This window comes from Crocuta crocuta, unplaced genomic scaffold (genome assembly GCF_008692635.1).
Source record: "Crocuta crocuta isolate KB4526 unplaced genomic scaffold, BGI_CrCroc_1.0 scaffold299, whole genome shotgun sequence".
NCBI lineage: Eukaryota > Metazoa > Chordata > Mammalia > Carnivora > Hyaenidae > Crocuta > Crocuta crocuta.
Window position 1 is genome coordinate 12,728,075 of NW_027532747.1, and position 25,361 is coordinate 12,753,435.

At 35.9% G+C, this 25,361-nt stretch overlaps 1 protein-coding gene across 1 annotated transcript in view; it reads left to right on the plus strand.

Moving 5' to 3' along the window:
• Positions 1 to 25,361, plus strand: part of EML5 (EMAP like 5) — a 174,125-nt gene that overhangs the window by 35,237 nt on the left and 113,527 nt on the right. The window contains exons 4-8 of the mRNA XM_077780840.1: positions 7,104 to 7,202; positions 9,899 to 9,967; positions 12,653 to 12,838; positions 14,313 to 14,448; positions 16,253 to 16,454. Of these exons, the coding sequence (XP_077636966.1) occupies positions 7,104 to 7,202; positions 9,899 to 9,967; positions 12,653 to 12,838; positions 14,313 to 14,448; positions 16,253 to 16,454 (692 nt within the window). The remainder of the gene's footprint in view (positions 1 to 7,103; positions 7,203 to 9,898; positions 9,968 to 12,652; positions 12,839 to 14,312; positions 14,449 to 16,252; positions 16,455 to 25,361) is intronic.

Below are 25,361 nucleotides of genomic sequence, written 5' to 3' on the forward strand. Positions count from 1 at the left end.
CATGCCCATAGCTTTTCCTAGTTGAAAGCCTTTAATTTTGTTTATTTTGTAGAACTTATAACAAAAGCCTTGGGGACATGTATTTTATTATCACAGATCTTCATGAGAATGTGTTACTTAAAAGTTTAAGCTTATAAAAAACATAATAGCTAAAAGTTACTGAGCACATACTAAGTGCCAGGCATTGTGCTGAGCCTGCATTATCTTATTTAATCCTCACAGCAACCCTATGAAATAGATACTATTATTATCTCTATTTTACAGATAAAGAAACTGAGACTTAGAGAGGTTAAATAACTTGCCCCAGGTTACACAGCTAGTAAATGGAGCCAGAGCGGAAACCCAGGTCAGTCACACTCCGAAGCTCATGTTTTTAACCACAATGCTCTCCTGCCTCCCAAACATGGAACTTAGGAGGTAGTTATTTATATTTCAGAAGGAATTCATCCATCTTAAATACAGTTAAAGCTTATAAGGAACTGCTACCAACTGAAGATTAAGTTAAGAGTATCTCTGAAATTATGTTAATGAGAAAATGCCTTAGTTAAAAAATATATTTGAGGACATATCACTTCACTAATATCTGAACTGTTTAGGAGCTATCAACTAGGAAATATTGTATGATTTTTGAATTTTATAAAGTGCTCTATTAAGATTTATCCAGTGAATGAATTTCCCTGTTAATAGTAGTGCTGAATATTATTTTCCCAGAGGCTTTCTTCTAAATGGACTGAATATCTGCTCTGACACCAGAAGTCTGCCTTACTGAGAATAATTAGGCCTGAAAATCTGTTTCTATAAATGCACATCAGGGGCACCTGGGTGGCTCAGTCAGTTAAGCGTCTGACTTCTGCTCAGGTCATGATCTCGCAGTTTGTGGGTTTGAGCCCCGCATCGGGCTCTGTGCTGACGGCTCAGAACCTGGAGCCTGCTTCGGATTCTGTATCTCCCTCTCCCTCTGACCCTTCCCTGCTCACGCTTGCTCGCTCGCTCGCTCTCTCTCTCAGAAATAAATAATACATTAAAAAACCATTTTTTTAAAAATGCACATTAAACACAGACTAAAATTTCTAAGTGGGAGGAAGGGAAATTTGATACTTTATCTTGAAATTACAATACACTATAAAACCATTTCTCATGTTGAACAAAATCTAAGCTGTAGTTACAGCTTTGGTGATTTACAGAATGAACTAAGAATAAGTGTTAGCTTTTAACCTAATTTTGTCAATTATTGTGATGGTACAAAATAAAATAGTTTACCTTTGACTTTTGGCACATGATTATCAAGAGAGTAATTTTTGTGAAAATGTTAGGGGAGTTTACTGGTTTTTCCAAGTGCCTTTTACCAGTCTCTTGATATCTTGACATATCTCAAGTGCCTATTATATTATTCTTGAGTTTTTTTTCTATTTCTCTGCCAGATCCTAATTTCTAATGGCTTTATGTATGATTTTACCAGTATTTACTCCATTAAGTCCTGCATCTTTCGCAAAATCTGTGATTTTACTTTGTAACATTATGATAATTAGTTCTTTGTAATGAACACTGAGATCACAAGGACCCATGTACTAACATCTTTTACATATAATTGTTCATATTTGAATATGGTTCACAGTTGCAGGAACTCATGGGATGCGTCTAGCTGTGTCTATTAGCATATTTTTCTTATTTGAGTATTTAGTGTGCTGGAATATTTAATAAATCCAGTTCAGTTAATGGACAAAATTAAGATTTTGCTTGGTTCAGGGAAGAGTTTGAGAAGCTGGATAGAGGCTTCCTTATCTGGTTTTCTTTCTCCCTTTCTGACTTTTACTTAATTGTTTTTAAAGGTGCCTTTCCTTCTGTCTGCTTCTTAAATGTAGAATTCCTACAATTCTTTAGGAATCTGTGGCCTTCTTTTCTTTTTACTTATTCTCTCTAGGTGATCATCTAGACCCATGATTTTAATGTGCATGTCAGTTAACAGTGGCCGAGCTTCTCTCCTTAATTCAAGATACTGCCTACCCCTGAGAATGTCATACAAATATACCACATATTATACACTTAAAACTGAATCTTTATTCCAACTTTATTAAAAGACACAGTTAAACCTTTTATTGTCTGTGGCCTGCTTCTCCAGCCTTGTCTCTGGCCACTTTCCAGTTGGCATTCCTCCCCTCAGCCTACCCTGAATTAGGCTTTTTCCTGAAGGCACCATGATCTCTCTAACCTTGGTGTCCTTTGATCTGAAAGGCACTTTCTCTTACTTTTCTACCCACCTCTTCCTCTATCTTCCAAGATACGGTTAAAGCATTACTTTTTCTGGAAACTTTATCTTCTTTCTCATCTACCCAGGCTGGGTAAATGTGAGAAAACATGATACAGTAAAAAATGATAGAAAGCTAGGAGAGAAAGCCATAGTGGCTTGGTTATTTCTACCTTATCCTCTCTACTGTTGCTTAACCTATGCTGAGGGAGGTTGATTTTGACCATGTTTATCAGGGCTACAGAGGAAGTGTTCCCAGATCTCTCTCTCTTTTTTTTTTTTAACCATCTGTTCAGAGCTGGATGTTTCAAGGCTCTATGGAGATACACGGAGTTTTAAAGCTTTTGGCCAGTTGTGGTTTGCTATGTGTGTAGGATGAGCCAAGTCAGAAGAAGCATCAGTAGAAAGGACAGTGCCCTTGTGACTATTCCTCACTTTTTACTTGCTTTGTGAAATTTTAATCTTTACACAGTAGGTAGATTTCTTTTAGCTAGATATTTATTGATACCCCATAATTCCCAAGACTCTCGGGATAAGTGAATCCTCTCCTCTTGTTGCCTTAGTCTTTCTGCCAGCGTGGTTTGATGGAGACCTATAACAAACTATATACTATATTTCTTATGGGAGCTATTAATTCTGCCCATTTAAGGGTTTAAATAATAATTCTGCTTTGCAGAATCTGTTTCTAACTGGGTATAGATGGCATTTCTCATTCAGACAAGTAGAGGGCATAGGTTCTTAAAGCTAGTTATAGTTATGGTAAATTAACAATGATGGTGATAGCAAACATTTATATAACATTAACCATATATTAATTTTTTTGTATGTGAATATGTTAATTCTCTTACTAACCCTATGAAACACTTTTATTATTATCACTTAATAGGTGAGTTAGCTGAGGTTCAGAGAGGCTGTATAACTGCTGAAAGTAATCTAATTAGTGAGAGATGAAGCTGATGTTCACACCTAGGCAGCCTGATACCAAAATCTATGCTTTAAATCAGAGATTCATAAACTGATGTACTTTCTGTAATAACTCAGTAAATACTTAAGCTTTGTAGATCATATGGTCTCTGCTGCAGCTACTCAGCTCTGCATTGTAGTGGGAAAGCAGTCCTGGGCAGCTTGTAGAAGAATGGGTATGGCTGCCCTCCAGTAAAATTTTATTTACAAAAACAGGATTCAGGCAGGATTTGGCCTGAGGGTTGCAGTTTGCCAACCCCTGCTTCTAATCCAGGGCAAAAAGTATGTTGTTGTGGGCTGATCCTTGTGATTTCTTCTTTATCCTTTTCAGTTACTTACAAGTGTATGGTTAATTTCCATGCATTTGGAGGATTTTCTGCATAATTTTCTGTTATTCTAATTTCTGTTTTTGTCAGAGAACATACTCTGTATTTTAGTTTTTAAAATTTGTTTAGGCTTATTTTGTGATTCAGAATTTTGTGGTCTTCATGAAGTTTCATGTGCGCTTGGAAAGGATGTGAAAAAAATATATTCTGCTGTTTCCTTTTTCTCCTTCTGTTTACTGTGCTATTGTTGTCATTCATTTTACTTAATACGTACTCTGTAAATCCCATAATAACTATTGTTATTTTTGCCTTAAACAGTTAGTTTTAAAAGAAAATTAAAATCTTATTTACATATTCACCATTTGGACACTTAATTCACAGGTGTAACATTTCTGTCTGGCTGAAGAAATTTCCTTTATCATATCTTCTAGTGCAGGTTTTGTCAGTGGTTTATTTTCTCATCATCTGCTTACTTGAAAAAGACTATTTTGACCCAATTTTCCAAAGATAATTTGGTAGGTATACTGTTTTATGTTGTCTTTTTCTTCCTCAGAATTTTAAAGAGGTTATTCGTGGTCATCTGACGTATAGCTTCAGATGAGAAATCTAGGATAACTTTTTAGTCTTTGTTTTTCCATACTAAAATTGTCTTTTTTTCTGACTACTTTTAAGGTTTTTCTCTTGAACACTGGTTTTAGCAATTTGATTACCATTTGTGTTGATGTATGTTTTCTCTGTGTGTGATTGTCCTACAGGGAGTTCATTGAACTTCTTAGGTTTGCTAGGTTTATGGGTTTCATCACATTTAGAAAATTTTAGCCATCATTTCTCTGATTTCATATTTTCTTTGCCTCCATCTTCCCCTTTTAGAACTACAGTTACCTGTATACTAGACCACTTGATGTTTTTCTAAAGTTAACTGAGGCACTGGTTTTTTTCTCTTTTTTTTCCCCCCTGTGCTTTATTTTAAGTCATTTCTGTTGGTATGTCTGTAAGTTCATCTATCTTTTAATTCTCTAAGTTGCTATTAATCGTATGATTTGAATTTGTATTTCACATAATTTAACATTTATTTTTACAAGTTCTGTATGTTTTTCAAATCTTCCATTTCTCTTTTTATTCTTTGTATGTTTTAAAATAATTCTTGGGGCACTTGGGTGGCTCAGTTGTTAGTTAAAAATCCGACTTCAGCTCAGGTCATGATCTCACGGTTCATAAATTCAAGGCCCACATCAGACTCTGTGCTGACAGCTCAGAGCCTGGAGCCTGCTTGGGATTCTGTGTTTCCCTCTCTCTCTGCCCCTCTCCCACTTGCAACTGGGAGCTAAAGCCAAAACATTCCCAGAGATCATAAAGAGTGAGGATCACTCACGTTCCCAATAACAAGAATGGAGATGGGGCACCTGGGTGGCTTAGTCGGTTAAGCGTCCGACTTTCGCTTGGGTCATGATCTCACGGTTTGTGGGTTCGAGCCCTGCGTCGGGCTCTGTGCTGACAGCTCAGAGCCTGGAGCCTGTTTCAGAGTCTGTGTCTCCCTCTCTCTCTGACCCTCCCCTGCTCACGCTGTGTCTCTCTCTCCTAGAAATAAGTAAAAAATAAAAAAAGAATGGAGATATCTCTTTGAATTCACTAGGTATTCAGTAGGGATCCCAGAAGAGTCACACCTTAGTGGCAAAGTTAAACCAGTAGTCCTAGAGGGAAGGTGCTCTAGCCCTGCTCCCCAGTAATTGCTTTTTGTCCAGAATTTGTTCTTTGCATGGCCTTATGGATTCCACCCTGTGCATGCAAAGATTGGTATTCTCAACACCATATGAGACCAAAGAGAACCATATGAGGACAAATTTGTTCTCATAAACAAATTTTCTGGAGCTTTTTCTCTGCTCTGCAAATTCTAGCCATCTTGACCTCTGAACTCCAGGCTCTGTCTTCTCAAATCAACAAGTCTGCTGGGCCCTGTTTGGATCCTACCTTTCTGTGCTATAACGTGGAAATAGCCCCCTAGATGAAGGCTAGGGCAAGTGCAGGTCTCACCTTATTTGTTTTTCTCCCTTTCAGGGTTCACAGTGCTTCACTTCCTGTTACAAATGCCTGAAAACGTTTGTTTTGCACATTTTATAGTTTTCTAGTTGTTTATGGTGGGGGAGGGGGTCAAGTTCAGACCCTGATTCTCCTCTCTGACTGCAAGTCAGTCCATCTCTCATGTTTCTTGACCTCTCTCACACTTTCCATCTTGCTGTCTCCTCTTTTTAACTCTGTATCTTCATCTCCCTCTACTTGCCTATTTAACTCTCCCACTGAGTTTTAAATTTTATTTATTTTTCATTTCTAGAAACTCCATTTGTGTCTTTAGATCTGCTTGGATACTTTTCATAGTCTCCTGTTCCTTGTTCATATGGAAGATATTTTGAAGCCTTAATTTTCTTTCTTTGTTCACCTGATAATTCCAATGTCTGATATTTTATAGGAGTGATTTTGCTAATTGTCTGATTTGCTGATTCTTACTTTCCCTATCTTCCATAGTTGTGGGGGTTAGAGATGTTTATTTTTATTGAATTACTACCTGTAGGAATTCTTTGAGGGGTGGATTGACGTGTCAGTTCTCCAGATAGGATTTATATTTGCCTGTGGTACATTGTTGAAGATGCTTGAAGACTACAGCCCTTAGGACCACTCTGGATAAAATTTTCCACTTGAGGGGTTTATGATTAATGTGGAGTTAGGCCCTACAACCAAATGAAAGGTACTTAGATCTGTCCATTTCAGGAGGTTTTTCTTCCCCTCATGATTGCCACCTCTTTGTTAAAAAGGGATGGTTTCAGGGTGCCTGGGTAGCTCAGTCTGCTAAGTGGCTGACTCTTGATTTTTGTCTCCGGTCATGATCTCACAGTTCCTGAATTTGAGTACTGTGTCAGGCTCCATGCTGATAGTGTGGAGCCTGCTTGCGATATTCTCTATATCTCTCTCTCAAAATAAATAAGTAAACTTTAAAAACAGGGAAGGGATAGTTTCTTGTTTTCCCTTACTCTGAGGAGTTTACTGCTTTTGTCAGAGGTTTGGAGTGCAAATCTATACCTTGCGCTGACCCTGAACTTTATCTCCCATTCTTGTTCAATGTGCTGAACAAACATCAGGCTTACTAAGAATTAGCTGGTAACTTTAGAGTAAAGTGGTTGTGGGAGCTTTCTTACCCTCCAGGATTCCTATCTGAAATCACTTTGTTTTTGTTCCAGATTTCTTAATTCCTTGACAGCTCGGCAGTGCATTTAAAAAGATGTTTTCACATTTTAGCTGGCATTTTTAGTTTTTGGCAGAAGAGATGTTTAGGGTGTTTTGTCAGTCCTACTATTAGAGTGGAACTGTCTCTTCTGTTTCTTAATGTGGAGAACTACACATATGCGAATATTAACAAGATTAAATACATCCAGCCTTTCTCTGTGAAGTCTATAAAACATAAATGTGTAAGTTTTGATGTTTATAATGCCCAGAGTAGAATTTGTTTGCCATTTATAATTTGGTTCCTTTTTGATTTGCCTTTTTATTCCCTCATGGACTTCTTGGATATAATTCAGCGCTTGGTTTCAGTTGGACTTGACTCAAAGAATGCAGTTTGTGTTTGGGATTGGAAAAGGGGAAAAATGTTATCTATGGCCCCTGGTCACACAGATAGAGTAAGTATTCTCCTTTGGGGTTTCTACTGGGTACTGGAAGGGGAAAAAGCCAGAGGAGAGCCAGAGCATTTTATGTTTCTGTGTTTTGTTATTGCTAGAGAGTTCATATGTAACTAATAATTTAAAGTACAACCGTAAATACTCATAAAATTTTAGGACGTGTATATATTGTAGTACTCAAAAATATACTCCGTTAAGAGACTCTTAAATATGGAAATAACAGAGGGTAGCTGGAGGGATTAGGGGAAGGGGGATGGGCTAAATGGGTAAGGGGCATTAAGAAATCTACTCCTGAAATCATTGTTGGACTATATGCTAACTAACTTGGATGTAAATTTTAAAAAATAAATAAAAATAAAAAATAAAAATGACTCTGTATGCATAGTGTTAGCACAAAACTTTTAACCCTTGTTTGCTTCAGGATAAATGATGAATGGTTCATGCCTAGGGTCAACTTAGTTTGGTTTATCACTAATTTGTTATGCATACATCACAATTATAGTGAAAAATGATATTGCATGTGTGAATTTAAAATTGTATATTCATATTAAAAATTTTAGAGACCTAATGTTTTTTACTTTGGAAACTTGTTAAAATTAAATTCCTTATTCTAAGCTGGATAAAGTTAATCATAAAAAATACTTTGTAGTCAGCTTTTTAATTAAATTTACTTTTATAAACATACATCAAAAACTTTATCATAAGCCTTGTAAAATGTCTCATTTTTTGTGTGTGTAGTAAAATTCTAACCTGAACCAGCACAGGGGATATAGTCATTGATTCTCTTCAGGGGGTTAATCTGTGTATCTAAAAAAGCATAGAAAATTTTGTGTGTATTTGCATTTTGGAAAATAAACTCATCTTTTAGCAGATTTTCAAAGAGACCTGTTACCCACTCAAACACAATTTAGATAATTATTAAAGTGTAACAAATGAGGTTTGTATATTTTAATTGTGTATTCTGAGTTAGAGCAAAGCATTTCACTTTTGGATTTAGTAAATAGATTATTATGAAGAATGGCACTGTTGGAATTTTTGAAGCGTTTTTGTGGTTAGTATTTTAAAGTTGCATCAATATGGTTTTCATATAATTTGTGTCATGGTGAGTTGTTAAACATTAATTTATAAGATATAATCCTTATTATTACTGAAGAGTATAATTTTATACATTTTTAAAGGTAATAAGCGTCTTAGGTGATTATGCAGGCAGGCGTTGAAAGAAACATGGTGAAGACTAACAGAATTGGTTTTTTCTCCTATGAAATTATTTTCCAGATGCTTTTTATTATTAAAGTACATGTTTCTATTGCATATTTCATTTCAGCTGGGTTTTTTGTTGTTTGCTACTGTGACAAAAATGGTTTGTTAGAAGTTTGGGAATCTTAGACACAAACGAAGCCTGAGATCTCGAAATTTTAAGTATCAGTTAATTTTGTTTGACCTATTAACAATAAAAAAAGTTAAAAAATAAAACAATTTTTACTGTGAAACAAATATTTGGATTCTTTAAGTAGTTTTGTATGATAGAAATCTATAAAAACATTACCTATTTCAATTACTTAAAAAATTTCTTGGGGGCACCTGGGTGGCTGAGTTGATTAAGCATCTGGTTCTTGATTTCAGCTCAGGTCATGATCTCACAGTCAGTGAGATTGAGCCCTGATTGGGCTTTGCACTGATAGCATGGAGACTGCTTGGGATTTTTTTTCTCTCCACTCTCTCTTCCCTGCCCCCACCCCCAAAATAAATTAACATTAAAAAAAGTTCTCTGTTTCTAGCTGTATAAATGTTAAGTATATATTCCATTCAGAATCTTTTCTGTGTAGAAATTATGTAGGTACTTGCCTCATGGCCTAGTTCTGTTCAATATTCTTGTGACTTTTAGACCAAATGTTTTATTTTTTTTAATGTTTGCTTATTAGAGAAAGTGAGAGAGAGAGGTGGGGAGAGGGAGAGGGGGAGAGAGAGAATCCCAAGTAGGTGCTCTGCTGTCAGCCCAGAGCCTGACCCAGGGCGCCATCTCAGAAACCTTGAGACCATGACCATAACCTAGAGTCAGAAACTTAACCGACTGAGCCACCCAGGTGCCCCTGGACCAGTTTTTTTAAAAAAATTAAAAAGAGGCATTAATTTTCACTTCACCAGTTGTTTTGTAAAGTTCATAGTAGCTAAGAAATAATTTTTGCTTAATATTTTATTTTTCTATTTCAAATTTTAAAATTCTGTTTAGTTAACATATATGCTAAAATTGGTTTCAGGAGTAGAATTTAGTGATTTATCACTTACATATAATAATATCCAGTGCTCGTCACAAGTGTTCTCTAATACCTATGACCTGTTTGGCCCAGCCCCCACCCATTTCCCCTCTAGCAACCCTAAGTTTGTTCTCTATAGTAAAGAGTCTTTTATGATTTGCTTCTCTCTCTTTTTCCCCTTTCCCCTATATTAGTGTTTTGTTCTTAAATTCCACATATGAGTGAAGTCATATGGTATTTGTCTTTCTCTAAGAAATAATTTTTGTTCATATCATTTACATATTTATTTCTCATAAGATTGTAAAGTGTGGGACTCTGATTATTATTTATTGAGGAATATTGTTTTATTACAGGTAGGGTTTTGGGACATTTGGTCTTTTGGATGGATTCTTAAGTGATTCTGATATAAGTATTTTAACTATAAATCTGATTTGTTTACAGATATTTGATATCTCTTGGGACTTATACCAGCCAAATAAACTTGTCAGCTGTGGTGTAAAACATATCAAGGTACTAGAAAGGTCTTGTTTTATAATAGTCATGTATACTTACTCTCTGCCACTAAGTACACACCAGACTATTTACAACTTAGGGGAGCCTTAGGATTTTGACAGTGCTTATTTTTAAAATGTCAACATTTTTAACGTTATGATGTTCAACCTAACAGGTATTTATTGTATCATTACTGTGTGTGAGGACTGTGAGGGATATAGGTATGAGCAGGAAATGAATAAAACACTTTCCATAAAGTAATTTATAGTCTAGTGAAGTAGGCTTTATTGCATTTGTCTTGTTTTCCCGTGTTTCACCTACAGAATAAAATGTGAGCATAGGAAACCAAGCCAAGTAAGAGATTTCTGTCACAGAGATAAGTTCGTGTGATGGAAGCAGCATGGACAGAGTTGGCTTTGCCACTTAGCAGCTTAGCTGTTTGACCTGGAATGAGTCATATAGCCTCATAGAGCTTTTTTCACATCTTAAAAATATGGCTGCTGTTACGTTATATAATCCATATAATCCTTGTAGATTGGATTAAGTAAGGCAGTATTTATTCAAGAGCTTGTCAGTTCCTAGCACATAGCTCCTGGTCATCTTTCTGAAAGTATTATCTTTTCCTCTCTCTATATTTACTGTTTGATTTGACCTCAGCCTTTGGTAGTCAGTGTTTATTATGCTTATAAAAGCATATGAATATTGTTTTATAATTATAGTTCAGGTTTTGAAGCCCATATAGTCAATGGTGATATTCATTCTTATGTTTACAGTTACTTTTAAATCCCTGGTGCACATTGGAAATACTTGTTTTTCTTCCACTATCTGATATAACAGTTCCGTATAACAGTCAGTTCCTAGTAAGTAGGGTTCTGTGTTCACATTCTTTCTTTTGACGTGCATACTTCCATCTGCATTTTCTCCAGAGCATCTTTAGCTGCCACTACAATTCTGGTTTTGATATTCTGGTACTGATTTGATAATGAATAGTATTATATCTTTATTTCTTTAACAAACATTCAGTAGCAAAAGTCTCTATGCTAGATTTAACGTACACAGTATAAACACTGCAAAGGTAGAAATTTTTATGTTTTTCATCAGTGATGAATAAGACAATGTTTGTTATTCTTGATATAAAATGCTTAATAAATTATTGGCAAATTAATAAGCAGATATTACTGTTTTGTATTATAAATAAAACTGGAAGTTCTATTTTCAGATATTGAACAAATGATTCTTCTGAATTAAACTATATTTTTAACCATGGGTTACATTTCTTTCTTTTGGTTGAGTCAATGAAAAGTATGATAGATGTCTTTATAGGCAATACATTTGAGAAAATTAAGTCCCGGAGATGATCTAGAACTTTACTGGCCAGTACAGTAGCAACTAGCTACATGTAGCTATTTAAATTAATTAAAATTAAATAAAATTTAATCACTTCTTCAGTCACCCCAGTCATCACATTTCAAATGCTCAAGATCCACTGTATCGAGTGGTTAGTCTGTTTGGACTGTGTGGGGGGAGGGGGGGGAGAATATTTTCATCATCACAGGAAGTTCTCTTAGCTAGCATTGATCTTGATTTTGTAACAAGAGTACTTCACTCTGAGCATCAGAATTTTTGGATACCTGGGTTTGACTCTCCAGAGATTCTGTCTCAGTTTATCTCGGTGGGGACCCAGGCTTACTATGTTTTATAATTTCTCTCAGGTGCATCTAATGTGCAGCCAAATTTGAGAATCACTCCTAGATGAAAATAGCAGGTTGAAATAGGGATTTGCTGGTAGGAAGAGAACCAGCTATCTTGTACTCAGGGATCATGGGGCTTTTAGAATGAAAAATTATAAAATTTCATTGATTAAAGCATTCATTATTGAATGGATAAGCATCATAATTTTTAGTTTTTTGAGGTTTCAGGTTTTAAACTAAGATCTTTGGTCTTAAAATAAGATCTCAACAGATGAGGGGAGATCTTTAAGTATGTAACAAATGATGTTTTAGTGGTAATTTACTTATTATAAAGTTGAATTTATTCCCTGGACCACATTTCTTTGTGCAAATTATTCTGTATATTCATGCCCTGATCCATTTTTATTTCCACAAACTATTAAAATTTACCTGAATTCACATAAAAGAATAAAAACCATGGTCATGAAGATTTATGTTTGACTTCCCATTTTCTACTAAGAATGAACAAATTATTCCAAATGTGTATCTCTCTTACTTTTAAGCTTTACAAGTAGAAGACTTGCTCAGCTTTGAAAATAGCAGTGAGAACAATTTTTTTTCCATCTTTACTGTCTTCATCAAAGATTGGACATTAGGTTGTTTATCTTTCCTAAGGGTGTGTGGTGTCTTATCTTCATTTTCATTGCTAACCCATAGCTAAATCTTCTACTTGTCTGAGTTTCATGTAGATTTTTTTCAGAAACCAAAGGGAAGCATAGTCTATTTTTAAAATAATTTAGTTCACTCCCCTTATTCTTACAGATAAGGATTGAAACCAGTGGCTTATCTGCTCTAATATAGCTATTGACAACACTAGCATGAGGATGTGAACATTTGAAAGCTAATGTTTCATAAGGGAATTTCTTAGGTAATTTTTAGTCTGCTAATCTAATATAGCTTCAAAGTATTAGAAATATTTTACTTTATTTTATAAGCATTCTTTGGTAATTTGATTATACTGTGTACCTTTTAGTTCTGGAGTTTATGTGGAAATGCTCTGACCCCAAAACGAGGGGTCTTTGGTAAAACTGGTGACCTTCAGACAATTTTGTGCCTGGCCTGTGCGAGGGATGAATTAACATATTCTGGTGCACTTAATGGGGATATATATGTTTGGAAAGGAATCAATCTTATAAGGACAATACAAGGAGCCCATACTGTAAGTATATTTAAATGTTTTAAACACATTTAGATAACTGCTTACCTTCTTGTTCTGTAGTAAAAGATTATGTAATATACCAGACTTTCTAGTCAGTTCAGTCACTTGAAAAATGTTGTAACTGAATTAACTTGTCTGTTTGTTTTTAGGATTTCAGTAAAGAAACATACAATTAGACACATAGATATTTATTAAATTAGTACAATTACTACCTTGTTCAAGCCATTGCTCTGGTATTGATATCTTTCTCAGAGTAGTGTTAATTAAAAAGTTTATTAAATTCAACCTAACAGTATTCTAGATTAACTACATTAGAATAATGCTAGAACTCTTGTGGCTAATTTACCAGTGGGAAATTTGGGGACAATTCTAGAAAAAATATACCTTTTAAATTTTAATATTATTATTTCATTAAGTGAGTGAGTAGCAAAGGAATTTAATTTGTGTAATTCATGAGATTTTCATATACAAGATTTATCAAATTGGGAAAAAATCTGTTAAAACCTTTAAGTGTTTTTTGGGTTAGGGATTTTAAGCAGTTGGGTCCCTCACATAGTGAAGAGAACTATGGGGCACAGAACTGCCACGTGGTGAGCAGTAAGATCTCAAGTAGAAAAGTGATTAAATGTATTTATATGAACCACTAAGTATATATTATGTTACATATTAAATATATTAAAGAACCACTTATAACAGGACTTTCTTTAAGCAAAAGACCAGAAATATCAGGTTCTTTTCCACAGAGATTGTAGCAACTTAAATTTTCATCGTCAGTATATAAATATACCAGTTTGCTCTTCGTATTCCTCAGTGCAGGATTTAACTAGTGTTGTCAATTTTTGCTTGTTTTCTGGGTGACAAGCAGTAACTTCTTGTTTTGATTTTGTTTCCTCTTAGTGAAATTTCATATATTTATTGACCGGTTGAAATTTTCTATTAATTGGTTTTTCTTACTCTTTGCTTTTTTTTGTTATTTTTGTCATCGGATTTTCTTTATTCATTTGTATGTTAGGGTATTAGCCTTTTGGTGGTCATATACATTGCAGATATTCCCCCAATCTGTTTGTCTTTGCATGATATCTTTTGTAATACAAAAATTTTTAATTGTTTTCCTTCATGGCCTATGGATAAACTGCCTTGCATAAAAGGTCTCTCATAGCTCAAAGTTATAAAGGTGTTCTTTTGACTCTTTCCTAACATTTATTTCTTACAATTAGGATTTAATGTCTACAATTCATTTTTATATGTGGTATAAGGTTTAACTTTATATATGTTTATATATGTCCATATTGGTCATATATTGTACATTGATATATATATATACATAGATTTATTTCTAGATTTTCATTTGTGTTTTTAATATATTTGTTGATTGCTTTGTCATATCAAAATCCTTTAAAGTGGATTTCTACCTACATGCAGTAGATTTTCTTAAAGAGTACATATTGTTAATTCATTTTATTTTCTCTGCTAGGCAGGAATTTTTAGTATGAATGCTTGTGAAGAAGGCTTTGCTACTGGTGGCAGAGATGGCTGTATTCGCCTATGGGATTTAACTTTTAAACCGATTACTGTGATTGATCTCAGGGAAACAGACCAGGGATACAAAGGTAATAACAAATGTGTCACTACTAGGCAAATTCTAAATGTAGCAAGGATTGTCTGTTTCTTTTAATAAACATAAATGTAGTTTTCGTAAGTATAAATGAGACTTAAATTTGCCCCTTCCTACTGTATGGATTTAATTGAACTCCTTTTATTGAAGAGGAGAGTTTGCCTAAAGATAGTCTAGGTTTACTGTTATGACAAGGATTCTTTGATATGTCTAATGCTTATTATAATGGGATTTACAGAGAGATGGGATAAGTGCTTGCTTAGGTAACCTTGGATGTTGAAAATATTTATCTATGAGAATGCTAACTGTAACTATTTAGCAAGCAAACTGTTGAAAATAAAATGTGTTGAGGGTTGAGGAAAGTTTTGTTCAGGATGATTTAAATGTATGTAGATGTGTTTTTCCTTTGTCCAGATTTGTCAGCAATTGGGAGATATTTTTTTCTTTAGGGACTTAAATTGATATAATAAAACAGCCTTTCACAATAAAAATAAAAGTCTTATTCACTAGCCTGTTGCTTAGGCTTGGAAGTTGCAGAGGTCTGTGGTTAAGCCTTATTTCAGTCACTTACTAGGTGGCTGACCTTGGGCTACATATTTAATCTCGTCCATAAGTGAGAATAAGACTGTCTCTTAGTATTAAATGACCTAATTTAATGTGTTGTGGACGAAATGACACAGAGGACAAGACACACACAAAAGAAAGACACAGACACAACTCCGGCCAGAGGAACAATTCTACGCAAGCCCCTCTTGCGGTTTATTTTATACCCGGTAACTGGATACAAACTGAAATCTACAAGATGCATTCCTTTACCAATTAAGGGCAAGTAGCCAAACACATTTCAAGGACAGCAGGGAGCAAAGGGAGGAAGCGACCACAACATGTTTACTAAGAGGCCTGCTCACAATTCCAGCCTCCTCCTTATTTCTAAGGAGGGCATGTTCCCTCGTTTGCGAGCGGACCATTAAACTTGGATATTGTGTGCAGGCCTCCTGGCAGAGCATCCTGTTTGCAGGCATGCTTTGCCCAGGCAGGGAGCCCTGTGTGCAGGCACATCCCCGCGTCCCTAACCATGCTTTCTTGTGGTCACTGTCGGGCTCCCACATAATTTATGTAAAATGTTTAGAAGAGTGTCTGGCACATAATAATCATCTAGTAAATGTTAACTGTTGTACTGTTTTCATTCGTTTTGTGGAGCATTGTACCTTAGTTTGCAAAATAATTTGACACTTTGTCCTATTTGGCCTTTACAAGAACATTGTAAAGTTCACAGCATCTTTATGTTGGCCACGTAATACAGATGAGAAAGTAGAGAAACACTAGCTTCCTAAGGTTATATAAAAGGGATTGTGGAATGTATAGGAAAAGTGGAAGTCTCTCTTTTTAATGATTTGGTGAGCAGATGGAAGGAATGAAATATAGACACATGAAGAGTCAGATTATTATAAGGAGAAAAATAATACAATTACTTTGTAGTTCCTGCTTAATTAATTTTGAGATGCTGCAGACTGTGTTATATGACTTTGGCTGAAGAAGTGGTCAGACTATGACTGGACTTGGCTATGAGAAAGAAGAATGGATGCCTTGAAGGTTGGATAGATATTAGGTATATAAAAAGAAAACTATCATTACACACAGCAAAGTGGTAGTTGAAGAAAATGTATATATAGATCAAAGACTTGGAGATTTCTTTTATCTTACATTTAAGGGATAAAAGGTAAAAAATTAAATTCATTTAGCAGATTGGCATTATATTATTACAGCACTGATCTTAAATATAATTTACTTTTGACTAGGTCTGTCTGTGAGGAGTGTTTGCTGGCGGGGTGACCACATTCTAGTTGGAACACAGGACAGTGAAATTTTCGAAATTGTGGTGCATGAAAGGAATAAACCTTTCCTAATTATGCAAGGGCATTGTGAAGGTGAACTTTGGGCACTTGCCGTTCATCCTACAAAACCTTTGGCTGTGACTGGAAGTGATGATCGTTCAGTCAGGTAAGCAGATCATACCACAATTGCTATGCTAGAGTTTGTCCTTAGAAAAACGTAAGAGAAACTTAATAAAAATACTTTGATTTAAATATTAACAGCTTACAGTATAACAAATGAACATAATTAATAGGTATTTAATAGAATTAACAACTTACAAGATTTCTTTTCTCTTAACATAAGTTGAAGATTGTTCCCTGTCAACACAGACACAGCCATCTCTATCTTTTTAATAGTCATAAAATATCCCACTGCATAGATATATTGTAATTTATTCAACTATACCATTTTTTTAAAATTATAGTTGACATATAGTATTAACATTAGTTTCAGATGTATAACATAGTGATTCAACAATTATATACTTTACTAAATGCTGACCACAATGAGTATAGTTATCATCTGTCATCGCTAAAGTTGTTACAGTATTGGCTATACTCCTTATGCTGTACTTCTCATCTTGTGACTTATTTTATAACTGAAAGTTTAGGGGCGCCTGAGTGGCTCAGTCGGTTAAGCGTCCAACTTCAGCTCAAGTCATGATCTCACAGTCTTTGGGTTCGAGCTCTGCATCGGGCTCTGTGCTGACAGCTCAGAGCCTGGAGCCTGCTTCGAATTCTGTGTCTCCCTCTCTGTCTGCCCTTCCCCTGCTTGCTCTGTCTCTGTCTCTCAAAATAAAATAAAGACATAAAAAAAATTAAAAAATAAATAACTGAAAGTTTATATCTCTTAATCTCCTTCCCCTACTTTACCCATACCTCCATCCTCTTCCCCTCTGACAATGACATTTGTTCTCTCTATGTATTTATGAATCTGTTTCTGTTTTGTTTTTCAGATTACATATGTAAGAAATCATATGGTAGTTCCCTTTTCCTGACCTATTTGACTTAGCTTAATATCCTCTAGGTCCATCTATGTTGTTGGAAAAGGCAAGATTTCATTATTTTTTTATGGCCAATTAATAGTCTATTTCATATATTTACCATACCTTGTTTATCCACTAATCTATTTTTTTCTTTCCAAGATTTTATTTAAATTCAAGTTAGTTAACACGAAGTATTGGTTTCAGGAGTGGAATTTAGTGATTTATCACTTACATATGACACCCAGTGCTCATTGCAACAATTGTCCTCCTTTATCCATCAACCATTTAGCCCATCACCCCACCGACCTCCCACCCTCCACCAGCAACCCTCAGTTTGTTCTCTGTAGTTATTTGTCTCTCTATCCGCACCCCCCCATGTTCATGTGTTTTGCTTTCTAAATTCCACATATGCATGAAATCATACGGTATTTGTCTTTCTCTGACTGACTTATTTCACTTAGCATAATACACTCTGGTTCTATCCACGTCATTGCAAATGGCAAGATTTTATTCTTTTTGATGGCTGAATAATATTCCTCTGTGTGTGTGTGTGTGTGTGTGTGTGTGTGTGTGTGTGTGCGCGTGTGTGCACGCCACATCTTTATCCAGTTATCAATGTGTGTGTGTGTATACACACCTCATTTTCTTTAGCCATTTATCAGTCAGTGGATATTTGGGCTCTTTCTATAATTTGGCTATTGTTGATAGTGCTGCTATAAACATTGGAGTGCATGTACCTCTTCAAATCAGTGTGTTTGTATCCCTTTGGTAAATTCCTAGTAGTTCAATTGCTGGGTTGTAGGGTAGTTCTATCTTTAACTTCCTGAAGAAGCTGCAGAGCACTGTTGTCCAGAGTGGCTGTACCAGTTTTCATTCCCACAAACAGTGTAAGAAGGTTACCCTTTCTCTGAATCCTTGCCAACCTCTGTTGTTTCCTGAGTTGTTAATTTTAGCTATTCTGACTGGTGTGAGGTATTGATTTGTAGTTTGATTTGTTAGTCATATAGATGTCTTCTTTGAAAAACTGTTCATGTCTTTTGCCTATTTCTTCACTGGATTATTATTATTATTTTTTGAATGTTGAGCTTGATAAGTTCTTTATAGATTTGGGAGACTAGCCCTTTATCCAGTATGTCACTTGGAAATATCTTCTCCCCTGTTGTAGGTTGCCTTTTAGTTTTGCTGATTGTTTCCTTTGCTTTGCAGAAACTTTTTATCTTTTGAAGAAGTCCCAGTAATTTATTTTTGCTTTTGTTTCCCTTGCCTATGGTGATGTATCTAGTAAGAAGTAGCTATGGCCAAAGTCAAAGAAGTTGGTGCCTTTGTTCTCTTCTAGGATTTTAATGGTTTCCTTTCTCACATTTAGGTCTTTTACCATATTGATTTAATTTTTGTGAGTGGTATAAAAAAGGGGTTCAGTTTCATTCTTCTACATGTTGCTGTCTAGTTTTCCCAGTATCATTTGGGAAGAGACTGTCTTTTTTCCATTGGATATTCTTTATTGTTTTGCCAAAGGTTAGTTGACCATATAGTTGTGGGTCTCTTTCTGGGTTCTCTCTTCTGTTCCATTGGTCTATGTGTCTATTTTTGTACCAGTACCATACTATCTTGATGATTACAGCTTCATAATATAGATTGAAGTGTGGAATAATGATACCTCTCACTTTTCTTTTTCAGTATTGCTGTGGCTATTTGGGGTCTTTTCTGGTTCCATACAAATTTTAGAATTATTTGTTCTAGCTTTGTGAGGAATACTAGTGTTATGTTGATAGGGATTGTATTGAATGTGTAGATTACTTTGGGCAGCATAGACATTTTAACAATATTTGTTCTTCCAATCCATAGCATGGAATGTTTTTCCATTTCTTTGTGTCTTCTTCAGTTTCTTTCATAAGTGTTCATAGTTTTCAGAGTACAGATCTACCTTTTTGGTTAAGAATATTTCTAGATATCTTATAGTTTTTTTGTACAATTGTAAATGGGATTGAAGGGTACCTAGATGGCTCATTCAGTTAAGTGTCTAACATTGGCTCAGGTCTGGTCTTACGGTTTGTGAAAAGTTCAAGCCCCACATTGGACACCATGTTGATTGTGTGGAGCCTGCATGGGATTCTCTCTCCCATTCTTTGTCCTTTTCCCAGTTGCATGCTCTCTCTCAAATAAAAAATCTTTAAAAAAAAAAATGAATGGGATTGATTCCTTAATTTCTGTTTCTGCTGCTTCGTTACTGGTGTATAGAAATGCAGCAGTTTCTGTACGTTGATCTTATATCCTACAACTTTGCTGAATTCATGTGTCAGTTCTAGAGATTTTTTGATGGAGTTATTTGCATTTTCCATGTAGAGTGTCATGGCATCTGTGGAGAGTAGAAGTTTGACTTTTTCTTTGCCAATTTTATATGTTAATATGTTGGTGAATACTTAGGTTATTTCCATATCTTGGCTGTTGTAAATAATGCAGGAATGAAAATGGCAATAACATGTATCTGTTTGAATTATTGTTTTTGGTTTTTTTTTTAATCAGTACCCAGAAGTGCAGTTACTGGTTTATATAGGATTAATGCTTTTAATTTTTTGAAACTGCTTCCTTAGTGGCTGTACCAATTTACCTTCACACCAGTAGGACGCACGGGTTTACTTTTCTCATTAAGACCTGTTATTTCTTGTCTTTAGACACTAGCCATTCTGACAAGGGGGAGGTGATTATGTTATTGTGGCTCTGATTTGCATTTGCCTGATGCTGAGTAATGTTGAACATCTTTTCATGTGTCTTTTGGCCATATGGATGTCTTCTCTGGGAAAATGTCTATTTAGGTCCTCTGTCCAGTTTTAAATTGAATTTCCTTTGGTGTCAAGTTGTATGAATTCTTTATATTTTTAGATATTAACTCCTTATTGGAGATATCATTTATAAATATTTTCTCCATTCGGTAGGTTTTGTTGATGGTTTCACTGTGGAAAAGCTTTTTGATGTAGCTCCAATTGTTTATTTTTTGTTTTTATTTTTGTTTCTTTTTATTTTATTTTTATTTCTCCTTACCTGAGGAGACAGATCCAGAAAAATATTGCTAAGGCTGATGTCCAAGTCCAAATTTACTGCTTAGATTTTCGTTTAGTAGTTTTATGGTTTCAGGTTTTACCATTTGGTCTTTACTACATTTTGAGCTAATTTTTGTGTATGGTAGAAAAAGTTGTCCAGTTCTCAGTAATTTCATCCAGTCTTCACTGAAGTCTGGTGAGCATCCTTATGAGCATTAGTTTGAACTCTTCATCATATGGATTGCTTTCTTCCACTTTACTTAGTTCTTTTTCTGAGGTTTTGTCTTACTCTTTCATTTTGGAATATATTGATATTTCTTTGTCTCCTCATTTTGTCTGACCTGAGTTTATTTCGGTGTATTAGGTAGTTCAGCTACATTTCCTGGGTTTTCCTGGTCTACATAGTGGCCTTATGTCGAAGGTGTCCTGCAGGGCCCAGTAGTGCAGTCTCCCCCCGACACCAAAACCAGGTCCAGAGAAGTCCCCTGTGTGAGCCATGTGCACCCTCTTATTGTGATTGTGCCACATCTGATCTGGGAATGCTGTTTGGGTGGGGCTGCCTCCCCTCCTCTGGTGCAAGAATAATTTTGGAGGGGTGCTTGTCTGGCCTAGGCTCCCCACCAGGTGTGGCAGGGTGGGTGTCACTTTGGGGAGACACCCGCCCTAGCTGAGGCTGCTCACCAGGTGTGGTAGAGTAGGAGTCACTTCGTCCAGGCACCTGCAGGAGCAGGGAGGCTGGGTGAGGTGAGTGCATAGGGGATCCCTGCTGCAGGGAAGGGGTGCTAGTAAGATAGATGTAGAGTGTCAGGCTGAAGGAGGGTAAGAAGATGGTACTTGCTCACACTTCCATACCCGGACAAAGCTCCTACAGATTCCTGCCCCTCCAGCATGCATCCTAAAATTAGTCAGTAAATCTCTTTCAGATATAACCCAGGTGCTTTTCAAGCTGCTACTTCTGTGGTGGGTCTCTGACCAAGTGATGAAGTGTGCTGGTCCCTTTTTAAGAGCAGAGTCTTAATTCCCAAAGCCATCTGGCTCTCCTGGAGTTAAGTCTTGCTGATTTTCAAAGCTGCTGGAGTTAAGCCCCACTTACTTTCAAAGCCAGACGTTATAGGGGCTTATCTTTCCACTGCACATACTGAGGGCCTGGGGTACTTGATGTCGGGCTGGATCCCCTTGGCCCTCAGGGTGGATCTGTACCTGGAAGATCCCTCCTGTTTGTGGCTTTTTGTGCTGGGGGTGTGGTACCTGACTATGTCTCTGCTCCTCCTTCCCTTCCCATTTTGATTGCTACTTTATGTCTTTAGCTGTAGTCAGTCTGTCTTGTTAATCTTCAGGTTATATTCAGAGTGAATTGCATTATATGTAGCTATTGCCTCCGTGTGTACATGCAAAGCGGTAAGCTCAGGATCCTCGTATTCTACCATCTTCCTGGTCTATTACTGATGAAAATTTAGGTTCTTACAGTTTTGTGCTATTGAATACAGTCCTTGCAATGAATGTCCTTTTACCTATGCTATTTTGGACATGTGTAAATATGCATATCTCTATGGAACTTCTTAGTGTTCAAATGACGTATGCATTTTAAACTTTGATAATGCCTTACTTAGAGGCAATAACTGTTTATATGCCTGTCAGCAATATATGGCAGTGCCAATTTTCCCATACCCATGGCAGCACTGTTACTATCCCAAAAGGTAAGAAATGGTCTCTTGTTATGCTGTGAAAACACTCATTTCTCTCATATTGAGTATGTTTACTTATGTTTAGAGGACATTTGTATTTCCTTTTCTCTGACCTGTCTGTTCAAGCTCTTTGCCTATTTTCTATTAGTTCATTGGTCTTTCTCTAACTACTTTAAAATATTATCTAATATCCATTTATATTTTAAAGAAATTAAATTCTCTATGATAGTGGTTCTCAAAGTGTGGTTCTTGGACTAGCAGCATCAATATTCTTTATAAGAAATGCAAATTCTCCTGCCTTTTCCAGGACCAATCTCAGAAATTCAGCAATTTGTGGTTTAACCTGGGGTGCCTGGATGGCTTAGTCCGGCGGTTGAACGCCTGACTCTTGATTTCAGCTCAGGTCATGATCCCAGGACCATGGGCTCAAGCCTCATGTTGGGCTTCATGCTGAGCATGGAGCCTGCTTAAGACATCCTCCTGCCCCTTTCTCTTTCTCTCTCTTTCTCTCTCTCTCTGCCCCTTTCCCGCATTTGTGCTCTGTGTCTAAAATTAAAAAATGAAAAAAAAATGTGGTTTAACAAGTCTTCCAAGTGGATGTGATATTTTAATCTAAATTTTAAGAACTGCTGGTTGATAGTTATTTTTCCACCTTGTCATTGTTTTTTCCCCCATTTCACCTGTAAATATTTTTATTTGTGTCTCTAAAGGGTAACTTTAAATATCACCACAATACTGCTTTCACACATCATTCCTTTGAGTTCTTAGAGATCGGCTCCAATGAAGGTCCATATATTACAGTTGTCGATATGTCCTTTAAATCTTTTTCTGTAGCTTCCTTCCTCCCTCCCCCTTTATTATTCTTAAGTTTATTTGTTGAAGAAACTAAATATTCACCTTCCAGAGATCCCCACATTCTGGATTTGGCTAACTCGCACACTCACTGTATTTTAATACATTCTGTCTTCCCTTTAGTATATAAACTGGTAAGTAGAGATTTGATGAGGTGCAGTTATGAACTATAACCAAGAATATTTCCTAGATGGTAATATGTATCCATGTTTGATGGTATCTAATATGTAATCTTTTAAAATTATATTAGCAGCCATTGATGGTTATTATCTAATTCACTGTTTCTCATCCTTTTTTAAATTGTTNATGAGAATTTTTAGATATTTTCCCCCAAATCACACCCCCTTCACGTGAAATTTTAACACCGCAAAAAAGTACATCTCTGTTTTTGTACTGTGGCCCATTAGAGAGCTACAAACCATTATAATATTTAAAATTTTCATTCCTAAAAACAAATTTTTAGCACCCTTGAGAACCTTCTTACACTCTTGGTGTGAATGCAAACTGGTGCAGCCACTCAAGAAAACAGTATGGAGTTTCCTCAAAAAGTTAAAATAGAACTACCCTGTGACCCAGAAATTGTACTACTAGGTATTTATCCAAAGGATACAAAAACACTGATTTGAAGGGACACATACATCCCAATGTTGATAGCAGCATTATCAACAATAGGCAAATTATGGAAAGAGCCCAAATGTTCATCTACTGATAGAGAATATGTGGTGTGTACACACACACACACACACACACACACACACACACAGAGGAATATTACTGAGCCATCAAAATGAATGAAATCTTGCCATTTGTAATGATGTGGATGGAGCTAAAGTGTTTTGTGCTAAGCAAAACAAGTCAGAGAAAGACAAATACCATATTATAATTTCACTCATGTAGAATTTTAGAAACAAAACAGATGAACATAGGGGAAGGAGGAAAGAAGGGAAAAAGAGGGAGGCAAACCCTAAGAGACTCTTAACTATAAAGAACAAACAGGGTTGCTGGAGGGGAGGTGGACAGGGGATGGGCTAAATGGGTGATGGGCACAAAGCAGGGCACTTGTGAAAGCACTTGGTGTTATATGTAAGTGAAGAATTACTAAATTCTACCCCTGAAACCAATATTACACTATATGTTAACTAACCAGAATTTAAATAAAAACTGGAAACAAATAAAAAATAATTTTTAGTCCCTTTGGGGCAGTATTGCACCTGTTGAGAGCCCATGACCTAGATCTTTTATTAAGAGTTTCATATAGTGGTATTTTAATGGGCAGAAGACATGAACAGACACTTCTCCAAAGAGGACATCCAGATGGCCAACAGANGGGAGGGAAAGGGGGATGATGGGCCTGGAGGAGGGCACTTGCTGGGTTAAGCACTGGGTGTTATATGGAAACCAACTTGACCATAAACTATTTTTAAAAAAAAGTTTTCATATAGTGGTATTTTAACTACATCACTCATATTCATTAGTTAGCTACATTGCCATAAAAAGAATTTCTCCTCATCAACTATTTGGTTATCTTGGGTATAATTTGTACAGGAAAACAGGAAAGTGTTTAACCCATTTACTAGTTTGAAACATAGTTGGTTCCCTGGAATCTTTTGTATAATCTATTCACATTTCTTGTCATTTTTTATAGGATTGTAGATGATTTCCTTCTTTATTTTTAGCAGTTTTTTAAAAATATGTTACAGATATTAACTTTCTGATGGAAGTTGAAAATAATTCTCACCAATTTGTTACTTGCTTTTTACTTTGCTTAGGTTGTTTTTTGCCACACAAAGGTTTTCTTGTTATTTTTATGACCTGAACAATATTTTCTTTTATGATTTCTGAGTTTTCTACCATAGAGAAATCTACAAAGTTAAAGTTTTTGGTATATGCTTCCGTACATTATGACTTTATTTTGTATGTTTAACTCCTAACCTGTGCAAAATTTACTTCAGTATAAGAAACAAAGTGGAATATGCAACCTAATCTTTCCAGATAACAGTGTTAATCCATTATGCTTTTTACTGTCATTGTGTTGCTCCGTTCTCTGTGGATGGGAGATGCTCCGTTCTCTGTGTCCACCTGGGAATTTAGTGTAGGACTACACTTACCCATGTGCTTTGCTAGGAACTATCTTATAATTCATTTTAGGAGAGCTGCTATTACCAGTTGTTGCATAGCTGTTGAAAAAAAAGACAGCTTGTCCTTTAAAAGTAATTGCTCAGTCTTCAGTTTCTATTTTGGTGGGGAAGTTGTTGGGAAGGAACTCTTGCATTGAAAACACCTAAAAATGTTGGTTAAAATTAAAATCTTCAAGGAATAGTCAAGATATTAAGGAACTAGCCAGATGTGAAAGAAAATGGGAATTTAGGAGCACAAGCAGGCCAATGCCACTTTGCTTTGAGGGCATTTTTCTTCCTTTGCCTGAACTTGAGCTTTGTTTGTGGCTTTCTCCTAGGAGATGGGGGCATATGTC